Below are 24,924 nucleotides of genomic sequence, written 5' to 3' on the forward strand. Positions count from 1 at the left end.
TCAATCTTGCGAAACCATTTGCACAGATTTTGCACTTATTGTACATAAGGTACAATCATCGGGTTCTTCACACCCCATTCTCCTTTAACCTGATGAAGAAAGAGGTCGGAATCTCAAATAACCAGTAACTCGTAAACATTCATGTCAATGGCCATTTTCAAACCAAGGATACAAGCTTCGTATTCAGCCTTGTTATTTGTGTAGTTGAATCGCAGTTTAGCTGCCATAGAATAGTGCTGACCAGATTCTGATACTAACACTGCTCCAAAACCTTTACCCTGGTGATTCTCCGCTCCATCGAAGAATAATCTCCTACCTAGATAAGCTTCAGAGATAACTTCACCCACAAATGACACTTCTTCATCGTGAAAATACGTCTTAAATGGTTCATATTCTTTGTCAACGGGGTTTTCCGCAAGATGATCAGCCAAAGTTTGTGCCTTTATTGTCTTCTGAGTCACATACACGATATCAAACTCACTCAACAGCATCTGCCATTTAGCTAACTTCCCAGTCGGCATCGCTTTCAGGAAAATGTACTTCAATGGATCCATTCTGGAAATGAGATATGTAGTATATGACGACAAATAGTGTCTCAGTTTCTGGGCAAGCCACGTCAGAGCACAGCATGTTCTCTCAAACAAGGTGTACCGAGACTCGTACGGTGTAAATTTCTTGCTTATGTAGTAGATAGACTTTTTGTTCTTCTCAGTATCTCAATGCTGACCGAGTACACATCCAAAGGTACTATCCAAAACAGACAAATACAGCAACAACGGATTCCCTTCTCGCGGAGGAACCAATACTGGTGGGTTAGACAAATAACTTTTGATAGCGTCGAAAGCGGTGTGGCACTCCTCGGTCCACTTAGTCGGGTCGTCTTTCTTCAGCAACTTGAAAATGGGCTCACATACCACTGTCGATTGTTCTATAAATAGGCTGATATAATTTAACCTCCCCAAGAAACACATCACCTCTTTTCTTGTCTTCGGCGGAGGCAACTCTTCAATTGCTTTGATCTTCGAGGGGTCAAGATCAATACCTCTTCTGCTGTCTATAAACCCAAACAACTTCCCAGCTTGGACTCCAAAAGCGCATTTAGTGGGATTTAGCTTCAAGTTCTACCGATGCAAACGTTCAAAGAATTTTCTCGGATGTGTTAAATGATCCAAAACTCTCGCGGGATTTGATTATGACGTCATCCACGTACACTTCAATCTCTTTGTGAATATTGTCATGGAAGATAGTCAACATGGCTCTCATATAAGTGGCACCGGTGTTTTTGAGGCCGAACGGCATCACCCTGTAGTGATATACCCCCCAAAGTGTGATGAAGGCCTTTTTCTCTGCGTCTTCTTCATCCATCAAAATCTAGTGATAACCCGCGTAACAATCCACAAATGACCGCATCTCATGTTTGTCAAATTTGTCAATCAGAATATGGATATTTGGCAACGGAAAATTATTGTTTGGACTAGCCTTCTTGAGATCTCTGTAATCGACACAAATCCTGAATTTTCCATCATTCTTGGCAACCGGAACGACATTAGCCAACAAGGTTGGATATTGCGTTACTTCTACCAATCGAGACTCTATCTGCTTGGTGATTTCTTCCTTCATCTTCAAACTCAATTTAGGCTTGAATTTCTGAGTCTTTTGCTTCACCAGTTCGAACCCAGGGTTGATAGTTAGCTTATGAGATATGATATCGGTACTCAAACCCTGCATATCACCGACATTCCAAACAAACACATCACTGTATTCGGCAAGCAAATGAACAAGGCTCTCCTTATGAGTTTCATTCAGGTGAGTGCTGATCTTGAACTTTTTGACACCTTCTGAATCTCCCTATTTCACCATTTCTGTCTCCTCCTGATTTGGTTTATGTTGATTCTCGAACTATCGAAATTCTTCTGCAACATAGTTTGGTTCCCCACTTTCTTCATAGTCGTCAACCTCGTCGTCATTTGCCTCATTTTTCTCATTTAGCTCATGACATGACGTGACATTGACAGGTTCGTAACATACGTTTCTGAAATCATAAACAGACAAAATTAGGAAAGTAAAATATAACAAGAAATTAAATAAACAAAGTCAAAATAAGGAGGCTTTCATTTAAATCGAACAAAATGCAAACTTGGGTCATGGCACAAGGACATGTCGCCTTTTAAACATCACAAAAAATTCAAAATCAAGAAAATGCAGAAATGGTGGGTCTCGGGCATCTTCCGGACGACCACCGATTTGGTGTGCGCAAAATAACTCCTTTCTACCACAGAGTTTGGGATATCAGCATCGGCGTGGACATCCAATTTTGCAGCATCTCCCCTAGTTCAACATCACGAATGCCTGCTGGGTTAGCCTCCTCCTCGATGATGGCATTGATCTGCTTGAAAAGGTCACAGATTCCTTTCCCGCTATCTTCAGGCTCGGCATGATCCCGGGCTGTCTTCAAGATCGGCATGGTCATAGACTGGAAAGGATTGATAGAGATTCGGGATTGGCTTAGTCAACCCTTGATCCTTTTTCCTCTTCATCTTCACATCATCATCTTTGGAGATGTACCCCAAACCATACTTTGATCCTTGAGCAAGCACTTGAACTGGCTCGATTATCCCTTGGGCATTCCTTCCTAATCCAAAACCTATTTCAAATCTGCTCTGCAGCATTATCGTGGCGATCATTCTGTACACGGCCGACATGGGAGTCTGCGGGACCAAGCCTTCATCTTTTGCATTTACCAACTCCACCGTGTAAAAGTCCGAACCTTGCAGCATCTCGTCCAAGACCGGCACCTACTTTCCTGAGTGGCCCATTTGGATGGTCAAGTTCACCGCTCCTAACGTCTCTCTCTGCACACCATCGGATACTCTCACATTGACCTGGTTTTGCTCCAACTTTCCGAGGTCAAACCTTAGTTGCTTCAGTGTGGACAAGGGGCATATGTTCAGGACAGATCCATCGTATATTAAAACACAGTTGACGATCTTTCCACGGCATATCACGGTGATGTGTAGAGCTTTGTTATGGGCCCTCCCTTTGGCCGGCAATTCTTCATTGCAGAAACTGATGCGGTGTCCACGAATGAATTTGTGAATCATAGCAGCTACATTGTCGCTGCTTGTACCTGAGAGCACATACGTGTCATCCAGTGCTTTCATCAAAGCCTGTCTATGGGACCAGGAGCTCATCAGCATGGCCCACACAGAAATCTGGGCTGGAGTCTTCTCCAAGTGCTTGACGGTGGAGTAATATTTAGGCTGCATTCTCCTCCAGAACTCCTCGGCTTCTGCTTTACTTATGGGTCTCTTGGCATGATATTTCTTTGGTCCTCCGAGAGCAAGCTCATCAGAAGTGTGACATCTGCCAGATCTAGTCATGCCTTCAGCCACGGCCGTTTGCATAACAAACTTGGGTTTGGCGAGAGTCTTAGAGGGCACCAAGGCAACAACCTTTGCAGGTGTCAGAATGACGAACTCTCCCTTATCCTTGACGCTCAAAAAAGCAATAGCCTTTTCCATGTCTTCCTGAACAACAGGAGTAATTCTCTTGGTTTCACGCTCATCTTCATTAGTTTCTATCATGTTGATGTTCCCACCCCCATGATTTGGCAACGGATTCATGTTGACGTTTGGTGCCGCAGGATGAAGGGAGACCACTTCCTGGTCAATCAACTCCAGGATCTTGTGCTTGAGATTTATACAGCCTTCTGTATCATGTCCAACACTATTGGAATGATAAGCACATCTCTGCTCCGGTCTGTAGAATTTGGAATTGACACCCACAGGCTTAGACACCACAGGGTGGATGTATCCGGCCGCAGATAATCTTTCGATCAATTTAGTTCTGCTTTCTACCAACGCAGTGAAGCTTCTGGAGGGGTTCTTCTCAAACCTGGGGCGAGAGGGATCATACCCGCTCTGCTGAGGGGGAGGGACTTGTCGATAACTGCGGGCATTTGGGCGTGGAGCTTGGGTTCTGGGGTAGGGTTTTGTTTGGTAGTTTTGCATTGGAGCTTGTTAATTTGGGAGGGGGCTTTGATATGCTGGAGTTTGTATTTGATATATGTGGGAAGGTGCTCGATAGATTGGTTGTACATTAGCGCAGATGGGAGGGACATTCTTGTAAGGTGGAGGAATTTGATAAGCTTAGGGGTAATTTGGATATACGGAGGGAAAATTTTGGGGAATTGGGGGTGTATTTTGATAGGACAAAACTTGGGCATCTGGATAAGTGGGGGAACATTGTAGTGGGCGGAGGGATGGGATTGGGGACGGTAGGTTTGATGAGGCTTTGATGGAGGATTAGAGTGTCCTTGGGGACGTGGTAAATTTTTGGGGACCTTTCTTCCCCCATATGATATAGCGACAACCTCCTCTCTCTTCTACCTCACAATTCCAGATGATCTAGGCGATGCGGACACTCGGGCTATCTTTCCTGACATCAGGCCATCTTCGATAGTCTCACCCACTTTTACTATCTCGGCGAACTTGGCGCCGATTAATAAGATGACTCTATCATAGTACTCGTGTTCCTGCACCCGCACAAACACCTCAACGATCTCCTTCTCTTTCATCGTACGCCTCACCCTCAATTCCTCTTTCCTCCATATGTACGCGACTTCTCGATAGCTTTCTGTGGGTTTTTGCTTCATCTTCTCCAAGGAGTACAGATCAGGGACTATCTCAACGTTGTATGTGAATCTTTCGATAAAATCCTTAGCCAGTGCGCTCCAACTGGGCCATTGTCGAGTCTCGTGTAACGTGAACCATTCCAGGCCCTCACCCCACAAGCTCCGGCTGAACAACCTCATCAACAACACTTCTTTTTTGCCAACTTCCACGAGTTGGTCGCAATACGCTCTTAAGTGCGCCATGGAGTTGCCCTCTCCTCTGAAGCTTTCAAACATCAGGATTTTGAACCCTTCAGGCAGGTTCAAGTCCGAGTTGATGCATAGTTCTGCGTAGCTTACCCCGGCGATATCTTGAGTGCATTGCAATTCTTTCATCGCCCTCTTGATCTTCTCCTTTATGTCTATCTTCGATTCTTCCGTTGCCCTCCACTCTCTTTCTTGCTCCTTGTAATGGTCCAACTCGGAGCCGTGCACCTCATGCTCGGGCGAGACAGGGACTTGAAAAGTGGTTATTTTGGGGAGGGGTGGGGCTATGGAAGGGCTTGGGACGTTCTGTGCAGTTTGATAGTTTTGTGGATAATTTTGGGGACTGGTATTTTGGGTCAAGTCAGGATGTGTTCTTTGATGGCTGAAAGCGGTCGGATTTGGTTCTGAATTCGGGATGGTGGGGTTGTTTGGGTTTTTAGGGGTGTGGTGGAATTTGTGGGTGGTTGTTTAGAAGTGGTGAGGGAGTTTGATAGGATACTGACGCGTATTGGGGGTTTTGGGTTGTCATATCTATCCCAAAAGGGTTTTGCACTAGTGTCGATGGACGGTGATTAGTAGGATCCAAGTTGGACCACGGGAAGTACGTAGGAGGTCTTACGTCGATAAAGTTGGGGCCGAATCCGGGTTGAGGCGTGTCCTGCCTTCGTTGCATCTTGACCGTCATGTCAGCTATCTGCTGCATAAGCTGCGCAATTAGCTCATTCTACTCTGCAACGGTGGGCTAAGAGACCACGACAACTATGAGGCTGACTTCCTCATTGTTGTCTCACATGGCTGTATTTGCGTTTGTTAAGGGGAAGGAATCTGAGGGACCTTTTGATCTTGTGAAGTAGGGGTGATCTGCCAGCTTTTATTGACACTGATCAGTAAAAGGTACCTTAGAGGTGAAACAACTCACAGGCAAATTTGTTAGTGCATATGCGGAGTACAAAATGCATAATATCGCACAAAAAACAGATAAACACACAAGTCACTTTGTTTGATGATATCTGAACCCACGAATAAGGACGGAAATATATTTTAAACAAACAGGAATATGTTTCTTTAGAGCTATCTCGGGAAAGCTAAATCACGTTGAGCTATGGACTTCTTGCAGCTGCTTTTCGATGCCCGTTGATCTTATCTTCGTATCTCCGAAACATGGAGGAGAATGACAATTTTTAGCAATATAGGACGGGCCGTGAAGGCTGCCTACGTATCTCACAAGGAGAATTCAGGCCCAACGTAGTTCGAGTAGGATGAAATGCTTTCATTTATTATTTCATTGAAATTACAAGGGAATTGAAAAACAACATTGAAATTTCTAGAAGACAACATTTTGCTTATCTCTTGTTTTTTAGTTACGTCATTCCTTTCCTTTCAGACAGTCAGAAATGGAGGCTTGTAGACGATTTCTTCTTCATCGTCCTCCTCAATTACTTAACGGTCCGGGCCACTTTTATCTGCTCCTTGATCACGGGCGAGGTATTTTCCGCCCTTTAAGTTTCTACGGGTCGTCAATTCCTCATTGAGTGCCGCACTTCTGGCCAACAATACGGCGGTCTTAATATCTATCTTCGCTTCTCTCGCCTTTACTTCATGCGCCTCCAAACGAAGCATGTTTAACCTTCTTCTTAGGCTTTCGATTTCCATCTCAACATCCTTCTTTCTTTTCATCTACAACGCCAGATCTTCATCGAAAGTCGTGACCGCAGCTTTGTAGATTGTCGTGGTCATGTCTACCTTAAGTCCTTCCTCTTTAATCTTCTGAATTTCTCGAGTGACTCGCTCGATTTTTTTTCGCACTTCCTCCTCAATGAGCTCCGTCTGGACGTTCTTGTCTTTGTCCATAGCGGTGATTCACCTTTCCTGAGACGGTAGAGTGGTATTTAGGATTTGTGGTATGGAAGATGGGCTTTTTGCGTGAGAAACTTGACACTTGGGAATTTTGGTCGGTCATTTGTAATAGTGGCTTCTGTATACTTCATTGGAATTTTGACTAGGAGCGGGTTTATGATATCCTCATTCAAAGCAACATAACACATAGGCATTTAAATACACATATATATCGCGTCCTAATCATGCATGGGGACCCTTTTTTGCAAAGGGTAGGCCTAGCGCATTGGAATGATGTACGTGTGAATTTAAACCAAATCAAAATGATTCCCCCCAAAATAATATTTCACAATGAGTAAAATTTTTGAAAAGAGAAAAAGATACACCCACGCAGGGGCTATTTAGAAAATGTGACAAAATCAGGCCCACGCAGGGGCTAAAGTAGTGTAAATACAAACAAAGAAAAACCCGCGCAGGGGCGATGTCCACTATGCTGCTCGGGATGGTCCTGCTCCGTGGTCGCCTTTCTGGATTTTGTGATGTTGGAACATATACCTCAGCATCAACAAAAACCCCTCACCCAGACGACCTTTTTCTTCCAGACTCGTATCGCATCCTCTCGATTTTTTTGCTGGGTCCAGCTGTCAAACTCGTCATACCCTTGCCTCAGTCTCTCGATATCTCTAGTTTCCCTCTCGAGTGCGTCTTGATTCTCTACGAATTTTGCATAGACCTCATTAGCCTCTTCCTTTAGCTCTCGCAATTCGGCCACTGCTTTGGCTTCTTTGTATGTCACACTGCGAAAGCTACGCGGAATCTGAAAGGAGATATTTTGTATATCCTTCTTCAACCATGCTTTGTAACCTTCGTCGTATCCAGCGTTGAATTGGTCAGGAACGATAGTGTCTTTGCCCACGCGCTTGGCGTTCTTCCATTCTCTGAGCATTTCTGTAGCGTCGTCCACTCTGTCGTACTGAATGTTGTACACATAAGCGCCATAATACGCTTCTCTAGGCACTGTCTGTTGTCTTCCGAACTGTCGCAAGACTCAGAATGGCGCGTAAGGGCGAATTCCTCGAATGCCGTGTAGAGGGAGCACGACACATTTGCGACTCTACAAGACAAATTCCTTGGATATGAAACGGTCGAGCATCCATTGGAGGTCGTCTTCTCTCAATTAAGAGAAAATCTGGGCCCATCTTCCTATTGTTCTCCGATTTTTCATGTTTTCCCAGAATAGTAAGTCGTTTAGGTCCTTGAGGGTGTTCTTGTAGTCGAGAGTGTGCAATTGTCAAGTTCCACCACCCTTCACCAAGTGGCTGAGAATCCACTATTGGAGGAGCACATTACACCCCTGGAAGTACCGGTGTCCTCCCTTGAACTTACCCAAAGCGCGATATATGTCCGACAATATGACCGGAGCTACGGAGTAGTACTTTCTCGTTTATTGACTTTCGTCTCCCTTCAAAAGCGTATGGACGAGTGTTATGACTCTGGTGTTGATGCTCAGGCTCAGGCCGTGCGGGAAGACCATTGTTCCCAACAAGGCTACGGCAAACGCCAACGGGCGGAGCTCATTCCACTCTCTGTAGGAAATTTTAAATTTTCAATTATACACGGCATAAAAACTCGCATGTCCGAATCTGACGTAGAGGTCTCTGAACATCACGTGAGAGTCTTGACACCAATAAGTGAAGTCCTTTCTTATACCTAACCAATCCGAAATGTTCTCTACGGAAGGTTTGTTGGGGATGAAAACATCCTCTGGTTTTCGGGCTCTTCTTTCTATGACCGTGCCCACGGTGTCTATGCAATCCCTTATCTCCGCTAGCGTCAGGGTAATTTCGGCCGTTCCAAAATGGAAGACCATCCTGTTGCTGTCCCAGTACCCCGTAAGTACCTCGATAAACTCTGTCCATGCGTCTATATTGATTAGCTTGGTCAAAGCCCTTACGTACTTGTTGAGGGCCCGCATATGATCTCCGTCTAAGTCGTTGTGCCACATTGTAAGTTGAGGTTGCGCGGAGACAACCATGTTGAACATAGGGAAACGATCCATCTGAAAAACAAAAGCTCGTTAGATTTTCCCCTACCCCCAAGTTGGTTTTCACACATACATTTTGAATGACACATAGTATGATGCGTCGTGAGGTCGAAGACCTTAGACGCAATTTTGGCGATTTTCTACTAAAATGGACTTAATACACCTTGGGTATTAAATCGTCCTAGGCTGATGCCTAACTTCGGTTTTGGTTTCGCTCTTAGGCTTTTCTAGAGTTGTTTTGAAATAGACGGTTACCCGAGTAGGACAAACATCGGGGTGGAGCTATCGAATAACGCTGAATGACCGCATTTAGACTATTTACTCGATACTCCCAAATGAGTTCTTGGGGTTTTTCTGAGAGAAGTCGCGGTAAGCCGCGTAACTTTCGTTTCCTAATGCAGTCTAGTTGTCGTTTGGCGGAAGTTATGACATGAGAAAAAAAATGCAATTTTTCAAAAACTAAGCAATTTAAACAATTTAAACAACAAATTACAAGTTAGTCAAATAGTTAGTCTTAGGGTTAGAATCCTCCGTCCCCAGGTGAGTCGCCATTTCTGTTTTATCTAAAAAATGATTTTGGAAAGAGTTTGTTTTATTTTTGACTTTTCGGAGTCGCAACTTATTTTTGAGAAAATTAAGAAAACTTATTTTTCAAACAACTAAAACAGGAAAATTGTTTTTGAAAAATATTAAAGGGTTCGGGGTTCCTATTAGCGTCTTACGAATGTTTCAAAAGAAAGCACCTAAGACGCTCCGTTTACTACGGTTGTCTGATCTTGACCATTTTTTATTTTAACCTTTGCGAATCTTTCAATTGAACTTATCAAAGTTTCATTTAAACAAATTATAAGTTTTGCAACACTTATTGTTTTAAGATTCTGTTAAAGTTAAACCCTTTAAATTTTAGTTCTAAGCAAACTTGTGAATTTAAACCTCTATAATTTTAACACTTCAATTTTTAGTTTAAATCTTGATAAAAGTAGAGAGGCGTTTTGAAGGGGTTGGAGTTTCTAACCCTAAGTTAAAGGTATTCGAAACAAAACGTGAGTAAATAGTAGAGAGAGAGAGGGAGAGAGATTTGGGTCAAAGTTTTCGGATTCTGTTCGCCTTGACCGAAACATGGACCCACCTACTTTTGGGTGTTTTTGACCCATTTTCCACCTGTCCTAAACTACACATACAAAATAAAAATACAAGAAAAGGAAAATAAATAAACAAGGGCTTAGGCCCATTACAAAACTAAATTAAAAATGCATAAAATAAGGAAGTCTTCTAATCCCCTCTTGGACTTCTTCGATCATCATGATATTGGGACCCATTTGTTTGTCTAGACTCGATAAAGGAATTGGGCCTTTACGGCTCTTCCGAAATGCAAAGAGGAAACAGTGGAGTCCTAAACGGACTCGAACAGATTTTCCCATGCAGCAGAACAAAAATGGATTAGGATACGAAGTGATAACATAACCAAGCAAATCAAGAGAAAGCTCAAATAAAAAAAATAGATGAAACAAGCTCCCTAAATCTCATACACAAACATCAATGCGATAACACCATATGAGTATACTCCTACGAATCTCTCACGCCCGAGAAACAACATGGCAGCCAAGTCAGGACAGAATGGACTTTAAGCATGCAGTAAGGTCAAACAAGAGTAACAAGAAGGACATGGTGGTCAACATCTTCATAGAGGGTTAAGCACAAGCTTAAAGTAATGATAAAAAAACCAACACGTTCTTTAACACAATTATCGATATCTAGAGCAGCATCGGAAACGAGTTCAAGAATTTTATATAGAAAAAACCAGTCAATACATAATGAACATTTAATTCAAGTAAAGGCAACTAGCCGCGATTAAGCAGTAAAATACATGCTCCAATAACAAACTTAACGCATACTCACACAAATGTTGTATCGCGGGCCACAAATCTAAGCGAACCTAACCGACTACAACAACTATGAACTATAGCACATAGATGAGGGAAGTGAAACAAAAGAATACTATCTTTAAACATGCAAGAAATACGAACAACCTACGCATAATCTGATGAACAGATGAGGGAGAGAGAAATAGCAAATCAGCAATAACATACATTCACGTTTAAATCTTAGGACTACTAGCATCTCGCAAATCGCTAAAAGATCATGAGCGGCCATTTCAACATAAAAGGAACAAAAGAAAAAAAAATATACGAAGCAGGATATTACATTCATCACACTACCCTCTATTGGAATCTATCACCTTCTCAATACCACAGATAGAACATTAGAACACCGAATGAAACGCAAAACACTAAGGAGAAACATAATCAACAAAATTGCATATGAAATATAGAAACAAACCAACATCTAAAGAAGATCGACAATGACTTAGAGTCGAAAATAAAACGTAGAAGGGGTATGGTATACCTTTATTATAGGCAGCAACACTGGAACGGACATGAGCAGCAGACGGCGACCTCACAATCAAATGAACTAGCGGATAGTGGTAGCAGCACTGGGAACTTTAAATCTTTGAGAGTTTCTTTCGTGATTTAAAAGTTATGTTCGTCTACGGCAAACAGGATAGGCCAAAATATATTCCCTTCGTTTTGTTACCACGGACAGGAAAATAGAACCTTGTTTCCTTGAGAGATTCCCCAACTTAATCGCTCAACAACAGACCGAAGTAACAGAATCATTTTGAATTTTTTTTAAAAAACTAAATCGTCTAACCAACATAAAGGAAAGCCAAATCTTTTTTCAAAAAAAATTTCCAACCCCTTTCTGAAGAACAAAGGGGGTTTATATAGGAGAAGAAGAATTAGGGTTTTGAATTTTTGGTGGGATCGACGATGGCCCATTTCGAAATTTGAAATCTCAAACATTATCCAAAAGAGAAGGAATATTCCTCGATTCCAAAATCAACCGAACGACTCTGAGGTGACGTAGAGGGTTGAGATCAAACTCTCTTCCTTGGCAAACGACGTGGCTCGATCCTACGTCGCCAAGGACGAGCTCGAATCGCCTAGCGTGCTGAAGGGTTGTACGATGAGGGCAGGGTCGTCGGGGCTGTTGCAGTGTCCTGCTCACGCTCAAATGGAGAGAGGAGGGAGTTTGGGGAGAGAGGGAGAGAACGTGAGGGAGACGCGGGGGAAGGGTCGCGTCTGGATTTTCGTTTATGGGAGCTTTCGCGTCTATTTAATTTTTTGGATTTTGGCATTCTTCATGGAAATGTCGAAGTGGGGGGGGGGGGAAGAAGGAAAGAGGAAGAAGAAGGGGAGGGGAGCGTGGATGTTGCAGGGGATCGGGTCAAGGGTTTTTGGGCTGGGTTGAAAATTAAAGGGGGCATATGGGTCATAAGGGTTAGAAAGGGAATTGGGCTTGAGTGGTTGGGGCGGCTGAATATAATGGGCTGGGTTAAATCGGATTTGGGCCTAGGCATTATTAAGGAGTTGAAAGGGGAGGGTTGGGCTGGAGTGAAGAGGGGTTGGGTTTAATATTAAGGGAGTTGGGTTGCTGGCAATGTTGAAGTGGGAAAAGGAATGGGCTGAGGTGAAGGAATTGATTTCCGGGAAGGAAATTGGTCTTGGGGATCCATTTTAGTGTTGGGTTAGCTTGAGAAAGGGAAGGGTGTTGAGGAATGGACTGAAAGAAAAAAAAGGGGAAGGGGCCCAAATTTAGTTCTTCCAAATAAAAATGGAAAAAGAGTTCAATTTAAATAATAGCCAATCAATTAAGAATAAAACGAATTTGGTATAAATTTATTGACGAGCTTATTTATTTAGTAACATAATTATTTAAATTGTAAAATAGCGACTCAAACTATAATTATGATTTAAAATAAACTAGTTAAACAAAACATTTAAATTTATATGCTTTGGTGGTTTGAATAATCATGAGATATACAACTTATATACATAATTATATAAATATGTATATGACCTAAAATTTATGGCAAAAGGTATTCGAAGTAACGTAACTCTCATGCATTATATTATTATATTCATAAAATTTATAAAACTGGTTAATTTAAAATATTCGGAAAATTTAGGAAGCTCGATAATTATTTTATACCGACGCGGGTCAAAAATTGGGTGTCAACATAAGACTCTTTCATTTCTTTCCTTTTCAATTGAGTACTATACTTTTGTATGACCTATATGTGGTCTTGTTTGAATTATGTAAGGGCTATGCCCAAATTTGATATACTCCAAATAGATTGTTATTAGATGAGACGAGGTGACTATGGTAGTTCCTATATAATAATGTACAATAAAAGTAGAAGGCTATGTAACCTTCCTATACGAAGGGTCTATGTATACTCGATACAACTATATTATGTTAATGTAGAGGTATATGTAAGCCTCAAAGTAAATGTAATTAATGTTTTAAATTTTTCCGCAAATTCAACAAATGAATGTAATGAAATGAGACTAAGAGGCTTGTCTTAATCCTTTAAGAGAACGATGACGACGTACGTTTAGGGTGTAAATCCGAGCGTGACACTAAACCTTTCTTATGATTTTATATAAAAATAATTATGAAGTATTTTTAATTTGTTACGAAAAGCTTTAGTTCCACACAAGTTTTCATACATATGCATATGTGATAAATGATGTCTATAGGCTTGTGCAAGGCCTCCGAAAGTTGGAGTACGCCATGTGGAGACTTGAAGGATGCCCTATCTTCTAGCGTTAACATTGGGTCGTGATACAACAACATTCAAGTAGAAAACCGGGAAAACTAAGTCTATCACAAGCCACCATATTTGTTCCAATAGAAATATCAACATAGTCCATCATAAGACTCATAATCAAATGGACAAAAACATACTTCAACCCCACATATACACCTATATCACATAATTATTTCGATAGATCACTTATACAACCTATAAAAATGTTACAACATAATTCACATAATAATGCCGATAATCCCATGTTCTTTACAATTATAACACATTAACAACGCCACCATATGTAGACCATACCAATCAATGCAAGCTAATAGCAATTCTATATAATATAGAAGAGATTAGGTCATCGTACCACCATTCCATTACAAACATCACAATTTCATAGCCTTGTCAATCAATTCACTTCAGAAAGTGTCTTACGAATAGCCATATACACAATGCTAAACGAACAATTAAACCACACAATGATCCAACAATATATAATATGAAAATCAGTAAATTAAGGCAGCCTATATAGAATCCTATCATGCTATATACATAATTCAATAGGACAAGGAAATCTACAAAAGAATCCAATACAATAAAGCCATGATCAAATCACCCATAATAGAGACAAAATTTGGATTTCCTTGATTGCATGGGTTCATAGGAAATTAATCTAAAATCAATCAATTAACATCAATTCTATCAAAAAATATTTATTCAAATCCTTTTAAGCAAGAACCCATGGCTAGAATTCAAAATAGAAGATTTTATATTTTTGATCATCTTTGAAAACTATTGGAATTTGACTCCTTCAATGGAAGAAAATCTAACAATGAAACACCATACCTCATGTGAAGAAAATTCCACGAAATTAGAAAATCTTTGAAAATATATCTGCTTCCTTGGAGCTTTTAAGCTGCATTAATGGAGGTTTTTGGATAGAAGGAATGGAGATGTTTTCTTTTGAGTTGATAGTTTATATTAATTTTTGATTTTTTGGGGTTAAAAATGATTCAATATGCGTCAATAAACCCCAAAATACCAAAAAAACACGTGCACTTAATGGAAATTTTAACCAATTCAAATTTGACTTAAAACGATGCAAACATATCTAGAAGGTCACTGCGCGTCGCGGGGTCACCTCTAATTCATGGATCTGGATTTTAATTAAAGACAAAGTGGTTCATGTTTGCCCAACATCAGAGATGACTCTAAGACACCTAACAAATGTCTAGTTGTGCAATGGATAAATGACGTCTCATTCCACCACCTACCCTAAGTAGTATATTCTTAAGAAGACATAGTTAAATACATTCATTTGTGGGAGCTAGCTTTATCTTACATAGACAATAAGAGCTAGACATGGAATCCTGGTGTTAACCCCTACTTGATGAGGGATCCCCCCTAGCCTAAGGTAGGGTCATTCTCTTTTAGCCTTAATATGGATGTGCAATAGCTAGACCTATGCGGGTGCATAGTTAAGGGATAAGGAGATTTTTTCTTAGTAAGTCATCTCTACTAACGAATAAAATTCATTTGAAAAGGTACATTGGATAAAACATCTCTACTCAAAAAGATTATCCACCCATTCTTCAAATCCTCTAGGCTCTAAGAATAACTCCCTCACGAAGGCTTAAACATTTTTCACTTGCATTAGCTATAGGTTAAGAGATTTGCTACTAAGTACTACATCTAAACTTATGAAGTTTACACATCTATAGAGTGTACTTTTGAATACCACATCTCAACTTACGAAGAGTACCCTACCTCCAACCGTTATTTATAAAGCTTTTGGGAATAGTAAGGTTGGTACTAGACACTTCATTTCTTCTTACTAATAATGTCTACCAAGAAGTTCCCCAATTTTATTTATTAACTTCAGTGATTCATTCATTGTGTGTGAGTACGTGTGAGAACACTCTCCACAAAACCAACATGATGAATAACATTGACTTCTATACATGATCATACTATATTTATCATAATTCACACACTATCATGCTTGACATTCAGTTTAGAGTTCACTTAGGAGTAGTATCTTCAAGACACTCATTCTCAACATCATAATACATATCATGCAAATGCAACAGAACATCTCTTTACTTCACATTTAATGCCTTCAAGGCCATATTCCCAATTAACATATATATTCATATACATTAAATAATCAACACCACCATAAGATGATCATACCACTCAATATAAATTCAATAAGAACTAGATAATATAGATCAAATTACCCTTCATCCAAGCCTTGACCACCTTTTCTCAACTCTCAAATAAAATCACCATAAAAGTCATAAATGGCAGTAGAAAATCACAATATAACATAGAAAATCACAATTCTAATATTATCTAATCATATTCATCAGACCCAATTCATAATTCAAAATTTGAGAATTCGCTTGATCATGGGTCCATTGAGTTTTTTTATCATAAAAAATAAATTTATATTGAAAACATTATAATCCTTCCATTAAACCTTTTCATGCAAACATCTATGCTTAAGAATTAAAAATAGAAAAATTTTGGAATTTGAAACCTTATTCAAAACCCTTTGGTTAAATCCTTCAATGATAGAAGAGTCACGTATGAACTGCCATACCTTAATAGGAGAAAAACAACGATTTTTGGTGAAGAAATCACCTAAAACATTCAATCCTAGCTCTACCTTGCGTTTCAGCTTCAATAGAGTCTTGAGAATGTTTTTCTAGGGAAAGGCGTTTGATTTTTTTAAAGTGCAGTCTAACTTAGTTCATAGGGGTAAAACTACCTTAAAATACCTAAAAACACCTAAAACGACCTTTCACTATTTAATTAGGATGTGGGGTAAACTTCCTAATTAACCCCTCACTAGGCTGAATTGCAGGTCAAAACGATAAAAAACCATCCATGAGGAATCACTAAACAAACGGATCGTCTAGCAGGTAACTGGTTCATGAAAGAGGCTTGAATTTTGTGGCTAAGCTCCAACATCTATGTGTGGAGCCGCTCCCGCCAAATGATGGGGCATCAACCAGGCTACTTGCGATCATTAGTGTCCTGGTTTTGGGATTCTTCTGTTAACTTCTTCCAATTCTTGGATCTTCCTCAAGGACCTTTAAGGTGGTCCATGGGGAGTCATAACCATACGTTTTTACCCTAAACATTACCAAATTGGTGCTAGGGTTCTTTTCTATCGACTTTAACACCAAACATCTCATAAAAGATGTAAAGGCACATAAGGACATACATGATTAGTTTCTGAATGTCTTGGATTTTATTTGACGTTAAACTTCTAAACTCCAAATAAATTATCTCTAAGTCTATTATTCATCACCTTAAAACATTATTAAATCATGAAACACATGTGAATATCTAGTTTGTTCTATTTATTTTGAGGTTCGTTACAATTTTTGATATATGAGATGTCTAAGTGAACATCAAATTTAAAGTTCTTAATTTTCTTTGTATTTTTGTTTACCTATGAAATGTGATGATGTATGATAAGGTCTTGTATAACACCTCTTCGAGGAAAAATGTTCCGGTTACATCTAGGGGGTTGTCACATCCCGAAAAAACACCGTAGAAGCTATGGTGTTGTCAGAAAGAACCAGACATACTTGTCCTCTCGGAGGTCTTGTATAAGATCTTTTCGTATTGTTCATCGCATATGCGTAATCAAAAGTAGTGCATAATTAAAAATTTTCACAAAACATGAAAATATCTTTAATGACATCTTCATTAGAAATAATAGGAAATACTATGTCTCAATCATATCAAATCTTAGTCACGAGAATACATGGGACAGTGCCCATACTTAAAAATATAGAAATACTTAGTCTATTAAAATACCTCGATAAAGGAAATAAAAGACAACTTATTCCCTGGATTCAAATGAGAACATACTTCAACTTGATTAATGATGCTACGATCCAAGTATGGCTTCCCAAATGCTCTCAACCAACCAACCACTATAGAGATATATAAAAGCACGGTATTAGTACAAACATATGGACTAAGTATGGCATAATGCATAAAATAATAAAAACTGAAATTTATTAGAAATATGAATATTTTTCATTTAAACATCATATAATGATCATAATAATAACATTTATCACATTAGAAACACTTAAGATAATATTTAAGCAATTTAATACATTATAAAGAAAACTTACAGTGAACTATGTCACCTTACAATGACTATTTATTACTGTTATAGTGATGGTTAAAGTGAAGTTCTAAACTTCTTCTTAGACATTTTCTAGCATGTAATCCTCCAATAAAAACTATCCTTATACTCATGTAAGATAAAGAGAAACTGCCTAAACAATCTCTCCAGCCACACCTAAGTGATCATTAAGAACAGATATAATGAGATCAACACCCTTACAAGGCATCATACATATGAACATGAGATTTCTTACAAAAGGTGATTCTAAGTCTCACTTGAATGAGTTTTAAAGCGACCACCCATATAATCTCTTACATACTTAGCAGATCCTATAGACTACCTAAGATAGAATAATTCTACTTAGTATATCAACATATAGATAATAATACATTCTCCTTCTAAATGCTATCAGAAGACTTAATTAAGTATATCAAGACGATAATTAACATATTCCCTAACTAGAAACATTCTAAAGACTTTATCTAGGTAAGATATGAAGTGACTATTACTATGCCCCTTCACACCTAAACTAGACTACCTTCACTACTCTAGATAAGCACTTATCAATTTAAAATGTTTTCTTAACATAAGCCATCACATTTATTATTACATTTAAGAGTCATTCATCAAATAAGGACATTTATGTAATGGTCTTGGATAAGACCTAGGGACTCTAACTAACACCTTCAAAGCCAATTTTGCAATGTCTTGATAGCGTCCCATACCACCTCTTAAACTTCATAGAACTTCTCTAATGCTAGTAGGTATACCATATAATGAGAATAGGAAACAACCGACATAGACCATGATAAATAGACAAGGAATTTGGAGTTCTAGACTAATACAATGAGAGTGTTCTACTTGTCAAGGGTAGAACTAGGACACTTCCCATGTAGGAATATTGTTAAGGAATATGAAGGGCTTTTTTTCACTCTACTCTTATTCTAAAGTAGAGCTACATTGTACTCTAGTCTCCTTCTAAATTAAAGCTACTTCCCATGACACTATCTCTCGGTGCTAGCCTTTGTTCTCATAGGGTATTTAACATTAATGGATCACGTGAAAAGGTTCCATATCTAGTTCATAACCCACTCTCATTCACCCTACAAAAGATATCCACTAGTGATACCTTTCAATGGAGACTAAGATAGGTCATTATAACTTTCCTAAGGATGATATGATGTCGTTCCAGCCAACCAACCCAAAGTCCATCATCCTCTATATGAAGGATACTATTGGGGCTCTTCGACTTCAACATTCATAACCATTCCACTAGGATTAAGGTTCTAGGTACATGACCTTCTTAACACCATCAAATGTCTAGCATATAATTCATTCATATGTGACGAGGGTGTACTAACCTACCTAGTCAAGACATTTCATATTCCCATATCATTAATACATGTATCATGTAAGGAACACAAGTCTACCAAACAAGACATAACATCCTTACCCTATTCTATATAAAATATCATTATTTTAATCATTTAGGAATGACCCTTATCATATTTATGTCATCTTGTACATTACTATATAATCATAAATATAACCATTAAAACTCATATAGTTAAGTAGGAGAAATCATTCATCAACATCGAAGACTACACATATAATCACATAGTCATAGTCTACATGATCTCCTAACATATATAGAAAGAACACATACTTCCGCATTACTTCACATGTAGATAGATATTCTCATACTTAACATAAATCAACCACACAAATTATTATTGTACTTCAAGTAGTTGCCAAAAAGGCCATGATCATTATAATAAATAAATTAACGCCGATAAGCCCACATCAATTGCAAGTAAGGCACATAAAACCGCCACTATAAGTGGACCATACCAATCAAAACATAATTGAAGTCTAATTAACATAAAATAAAATCCAATTCAGTACCATAAGGCCCTTACCTATGGCCATAAAAATAATTCAACACATAAACTATGATATTCAATGAAAACAGATAAATTAAATTTATATATTCACCCGTCAAAGACAGCGTAGATATCAATTGATTACATAAATAAATATCCCATACAAAACTACACTAGAATTCATAAGCATTAAGTCAAATCACCTTACCCATAAAGTAGTCAAAACTAGGGTTCATCAATTACATGGGTTCATAGATTAACTGAGTTAAAATAATCTAACTAATAATAATTAAATAAATATACAATGCTTTAAAACCTTTAATGCAAGATTCCTTGGTTAGATCATGAAATATGACAATTCATCTTTGAAAACATTAGAACACTTCTTTGAAAGTTTAGATCCTTGATTAATAGAGTTTTAAGGATCAAAAAACACACCTTGATAAATTTATTCCTCCAATTTTATGAATAAAATCCACTCACTTGTCCAATCCGAGCCCTTTCTTAAGTTTTGTCTCCAATGATGTTCTAGAGAATTTCTAAGGGAATTTGGATTTCGATTTTAAAGAATGAAATCTTCTAAATATTGAAGACTTATAAACATATTTAAAATACCCAAAATACCCCTAGGTAATCACTCTTTACATATCTGGACGTGGGGTGAAGTTAATAATTCACCCATTCAACGTAACATAGACTGCGCAGGAATGCAGATTCAATCAATGAACAACACCTACTAGGCATCATCCAATTGACGACCCTTGATGGTCATCGTCATTTGGTACTGATCCATGAAAATAGGATATTAATCTCCTTATTCTAAGTGCCCATCCACGCCATGACCTACGGGGCGTTGACCGGGCCGTTAGTCGTCGTTTGTTGTCTGTTGGTGGGACTGTCTTAAGCCGTTTTCGCCACCTACATGTGTCCTTCCTCAAGGACCCTTGGATGATCCTTGGGGATATTTTCACGGAAATTTACAATCTTTATATGATTTTATAAAAGTTTAGGATATTTTTCACGGAAATTTACAAGGTCTTTTCAAGGAAAACCCTTAATACGCCATGGACGTTCTTATACGTTTGACCTACAAAAATCACAAAACTTGACACACTTCCTATAAACACTATAATAACTCATATAATGACCAAGACGTTCGACGACTAAGTCACCTATGTGTCTCATAAGTGGTTCTATATGTTTATGTGATATTAATGATTTTATAAGCTCTTTAATGAGTTACTATTATGTATATAGGTAGTGTGTAAATTTTTATGTTTTTGGAGGTCAAACGTCTATGATATTTGAAAGATGTTCCTTGAACGACCTTATGTGTATAAGTATATTTCCTCTAGTTTTAGTTATTCATTTTTTGGTGAAATTCATGTGAGAGGCTCTAAAATCATATAATTTAATGTTTTGGTTTGAAACGTCCAGGAGAACATCCCCAAGGATCATCCAAGGCTCCTTGAGGAACAACCCAAAAGTGGTGCCAAGACTGTCCAAGGCAGCCTCAAATGATAGAGGCAATCGACCTCTTTCTGGACAAAAAATTCCCCGTCAATGGGTTACGTTGGTGAGTGCTTGGTCTTGGGAGTTAATATACCCATATTGAGTCTCTTAACTCAACAATGGAAGGATAGGGCGGCCCGTTTGTGGACAAACGGTCCGTCGATGGGTTGTGTCCTGTGAGTAGCTTCACTTCTAAGTGAGGGTAATGTTTTAATTTCACCTCACTTCAATATAAGAGGTTTGTATGTTATTTAAACTTATTTTTGGTATTTTAAGTGTGTATTTAGTGTTTTACACTTATAATATTTCATTCTTCCAAATAAAAAACCCAAATCCTTAGAATTCTCTCGAGCACTCCATTAGAGCCAAAACTCAAGGAAGGGCTTAGATTGACGAATTGAGTTGACATTATTCATCAAAATGAATGATTATGTTAATAAAGGTATGAATTTGAATAATTGAAACTCTTTTCATCAAGGAGCCCAACACTCAAGAAGTTTTCTAAATGTTTTCAAAGTTAAATTGTCCAATTTCATGACTCTACTATGGGTTCTTGCCTAAATTATTTTTAAACGTTTATTATGGATTACATTGTTATTGTAATGATCACTTTAACCTAAATTGCCTATGAACCCCTGAATTGGATGATCCCTACTTTTTAACTAAGTTATGGGTTACTTAATATTAATCTAATGTTGATGAATTCTAAAGTAGTTTTATGTAGGCTATTGATTGATGTATTAATTTTAGGAAAATGATATCTAGGTTGTATTGGATTTATTAATATGTAGTAATTTGATCTAGTTTCATGATTATTATTACAATTATGTTGAATTGTGGGTTATGGCCATGGGTAAGGGCCTTATGATATCGAATAGGATGAATTTCCATTAGATTGAGGTGTTTGAGGATGATGTGGTGGTAGGCTGCCCTATTTCCTTTATTTTTATGTTAATTAGATGTCATTTATGTTTTGATTGGTATGGTTCACTTATTATGTCTTTGTTATGTGCTTTACTTGCAAAAGATGTGGCCTTGTAGGAAAACTACTTGAAGTAATGTTATTATTTATTTAGTTGATTAAGTGAAGTATGAAGATATCTATTTACATATTAAGCAATGTAAAGGTATGTGTGTTCTATTGATGTTAAGTGGGTGATCACGTTAGACTATGAATATGGCTTTGTGTGTGTAGTCTTAAGGTTTATGAATGATATAACTACTTGAATATATGAGTTTATAATGGTCATAATTAAGTTGATATGATAGTATATAAGATGACTTGAAGATTTTAAGGGTTATTCTATGAGCTTCTAGAATGACATGTTTTATGAGTTAAAGTGAAATATGTGGTGTCTTGTCTTGATTGATTTCTATCCCTTGCTTGATGAATGTATAATGTACATATGTGATTGCTTGACTTAAGATGATAAAGTCTCTTTTTCTTGAATAAATGAATGACATGTGACCTTAAATAATATTAAGAGAGTCTTTTTTGGCGAAACCTTGAACCTAGGGGTACGGTTATGAATGTTGAAGTCATAATTCCTAATGGTATCCTTCAAAGTAAAGAAATGATTGACCTAAGGATAATTGGATGGAACTGCATCATATTAATCCTTACGAAAGTCATCATGACCTTCTTGTCACTATTGTAAGGTAACCCTAAAGGACTTCTTTTGTAGAGTAAATTTTATTGAGTTATGAACTAGATACGGAAACCATTTTATGTGAACCTTATGTGCGAATTACTCTATGAGAAAGAAGGCTAGAACCGAGTTAGTATGGTAAGGGAAGTATTTCCTGTTAAAAAATGAGACTAGATTTCAAAGCATGCCCTTCATATTCCTTAACCATGTGCCTACATGTGATGTGTCTAAGTTCTACAATTGGCAAGTAGAACAAAAATATCAGAGAAGGATATAACTTCATATTTCATGTCTTTCTATCATGGTCTATGTCGGTTATTGCCTATTCTCAAAATATTGAATTCCTATTAGCATTAGTGAAGTTCTATGAAGTTCAGGTGGTGGTATGGGACGCTATCTAGACAATGCACAATAGGCTTTGAAGTTCTTAGTTGTAGTTCCTAGGCCTTATGTAAAACCATTACTCGAATGTCCTTTATGTGATGTATGAGTATTTTAATGAACTAATGAATATAATGTGTTAAGTTAAGAAAGTATGTTCATTGAATAAATACTTATCTAGAGTAGCTAACGAGTATCTCGTTAAGTTGTGAAGGGGGCATAGCAATGGTCACTTCGTATCTTTCCTAGATGAGTCTTAAGAATGACTCAAGTTAGGTGAATTGGTTGATAATATGGGCATGATCTAAGAATTAGGTAGTCTTAAGGATTACTTAGGTAATATTGTAGAGTTCAATCATGGACGTTAACTTCTTTATTTACTAAAGTAGGTCTTTCGGTTTCTTTTGGAAGGAGAATGTCATATTATCTATGTGTTGATGCTTTAATGTCTTGTAATTGTGTATTGAGTGTTCTTGAGGGTCATCTAGGTATTCTTAGGGAGGTTGTATGGCGGTCACTCTTTTTGTTACTCAAGTGGGTCTTAGGGTAGCTTTAAGTGAGAAGACTACACGTTATGAAGTTTCTAATAAAGAAGTAGACAACTTCTCAGTAACAATGAATTTCTTCACTGTACAGTGAGTTGCGCTCAATAATAAGTTAACTAAAAAATAAAAAATGTGCATAATTATCTCAACGTTATCTATGTGTTTCTATGTTTTTAACCATTGTTATTATAATAATGATATGAATTTTTTATCTAAAAGATACATATTAATCCTTACGAAAGTCCTCATGACCTTTTTGTCGCTTTTGTAAGGTAACCCTAAAGGACTTCTTTTGTAGGGTAAATTTAATTGGGTTATGAACTAGACATGGAAACCCTTTTATGTGAACCTTATGTGCGAATTACTCTATGAGAAAGAAGGCTAGCACCGAGTTAGTATGGTAAGGGAAGTATTTCTACTTAAAAAATGAGACTAGATTTCAAAGCATGCCCTTCATATTCCTTAACCAGGGGCCTACATTGAATGTGTCTAAGTTATACCATTGGCAAGTAGAAAAAAATCATCAGAGAAGGATATAACTTCATATTCCATGTCTTGCTATCATGGTCTATGTCGGTTATTGCCTTTCTCCAAATATTGAATTCCTATTAGCATTATAGAATCATAGAAATGGTCACTTCGTATCTTTCCTAGATGAGTCTTCAGAATGACTCAAGTTAGGTGAATTTGGTTATAATATGGACATGATCTAAGAATTAGGTAGTCTTAACGATTACTTAGGTAATATTGTAGAGTTCAATCATGGACGTTAACTTCTTTATTTACTTAAGTAGGTCTTTTGGTTGCTTTTGGAAGGAGAATGTCATATTATCTATTTTTGGTTGCTTTAATGTCTTGTAATTGTGTATTGTCTTATTATAAGTGTTCTTGAGGGTCATCTAGGTATTCTTAGGGAGGTTGTATGGGCGGTCTCTCTTTTTGTTACTCAAGTGGGTCTTAGGGTAGTTTTTGGTGAGAAGACTACACGTTATGAAGTGTCTAATAAAGAAGTAGACAACTTCTCTGTAACAATGAATTTCTTCACTGTACAGTGAGTTGCGCTCAATAATAAGTTAGCTAAAAAATGTGTATAATTATCTCAATGTTATCTATGTATTTCTATGTTTTTAGCTGTTGTTATTATAATTATGATATCAATTTTTTAACTAAAAGATATATGTATCTACTTAATGTCCGTTTTCATGAGTTTTATGCATTATGTCATACTTAGTCCATGTGGTTGTACTAATCCATCATTTTATGTCCCTGTTGTTGTTTGTAGGTGAAGAGAATTTTTTAAGGAAGACTTGGACCGTCGCATCGTACAAGAGAAGTCGAAGTATGTCCTCGTTTGATTTGAGTGCATATATGTCTTTAAT

At 37.9% G+C, this 24,924-nt stretch overlaps 2 protein-coding genes across 2 annotated transcripts; both read right to left on the reverse strand.

The window, feature by feature from the left end:
- Positions 1–2,795: 2,795 nt before the first annotated feature.
- LOC138338502 (uncharacterized) lies at positions 2,796–4,010 on the reverse strand. Its single transcript, XM_069289468.1, has one exon. The coding sequence runs from the start codon at positions 4,008–4,010 to the stop codon at positions 2,796–2,798; it is 1,215 nt and encodes a 404-aa protein (XP_069145569.1).
- A 374-nt stretch (positions 4,011–4,384) lies between these two features.
- LOC138338503 (uncharacterized) lies at positions 4,385–6,730 on the reverse strand. Its single transcript, XM_069289469.1, has 2 exons — positions 6,623–6,730; positions 4,385–5,185 (listed from the first exon to the last, which is right to left on the reverse strand). Exons 1-2 carry the CDS (start codon positions 6,728–6,730, stop codon positions 4,385–4,387), a joined length of 909 nt encoding a protein of 302 aa, XP_069145570.1.
- Between the last annotated feature and the right edge of the window lie 18,194 nt (positions 6,731–24,924).

Source organism: Solanum lycopersicum, chromosome 9 (genome assembly GCF_036512215.1).
Source record: "Solanum lycopersicum chromosome 9, SLM_r2.1".
Classification (NCBI taxonomy): Eukaryota; Viridiplantae; Streptophyta; class Magnoliopsida; order Solanales; family Solanaceae; genus Solanum; species Solanum lycopersicum.

Coding starts and splice junctions, on each gene's coding strand:
- LOC138338502 (XM_069289468.1), bottom strand. CDS start 4,010: ATGCAAAACTACCAAACAAAACCCTACCCCAGAACCCAAGCTCCACGC.
- LOC138338503 (XM_069289469.1), bottom strand. CDS start 6,730: ATGGACAAAGACAAGAACGTCCAGACGGAGCTCATTGAGGAGGAAGTG. Junction 5,186..6,622: donor TTAAAGAGGAAGGACTTAAG/GTAGACATGACC, acceptor CAAACTGCACAG/AACGTCCCAAGCCCTTCCAT.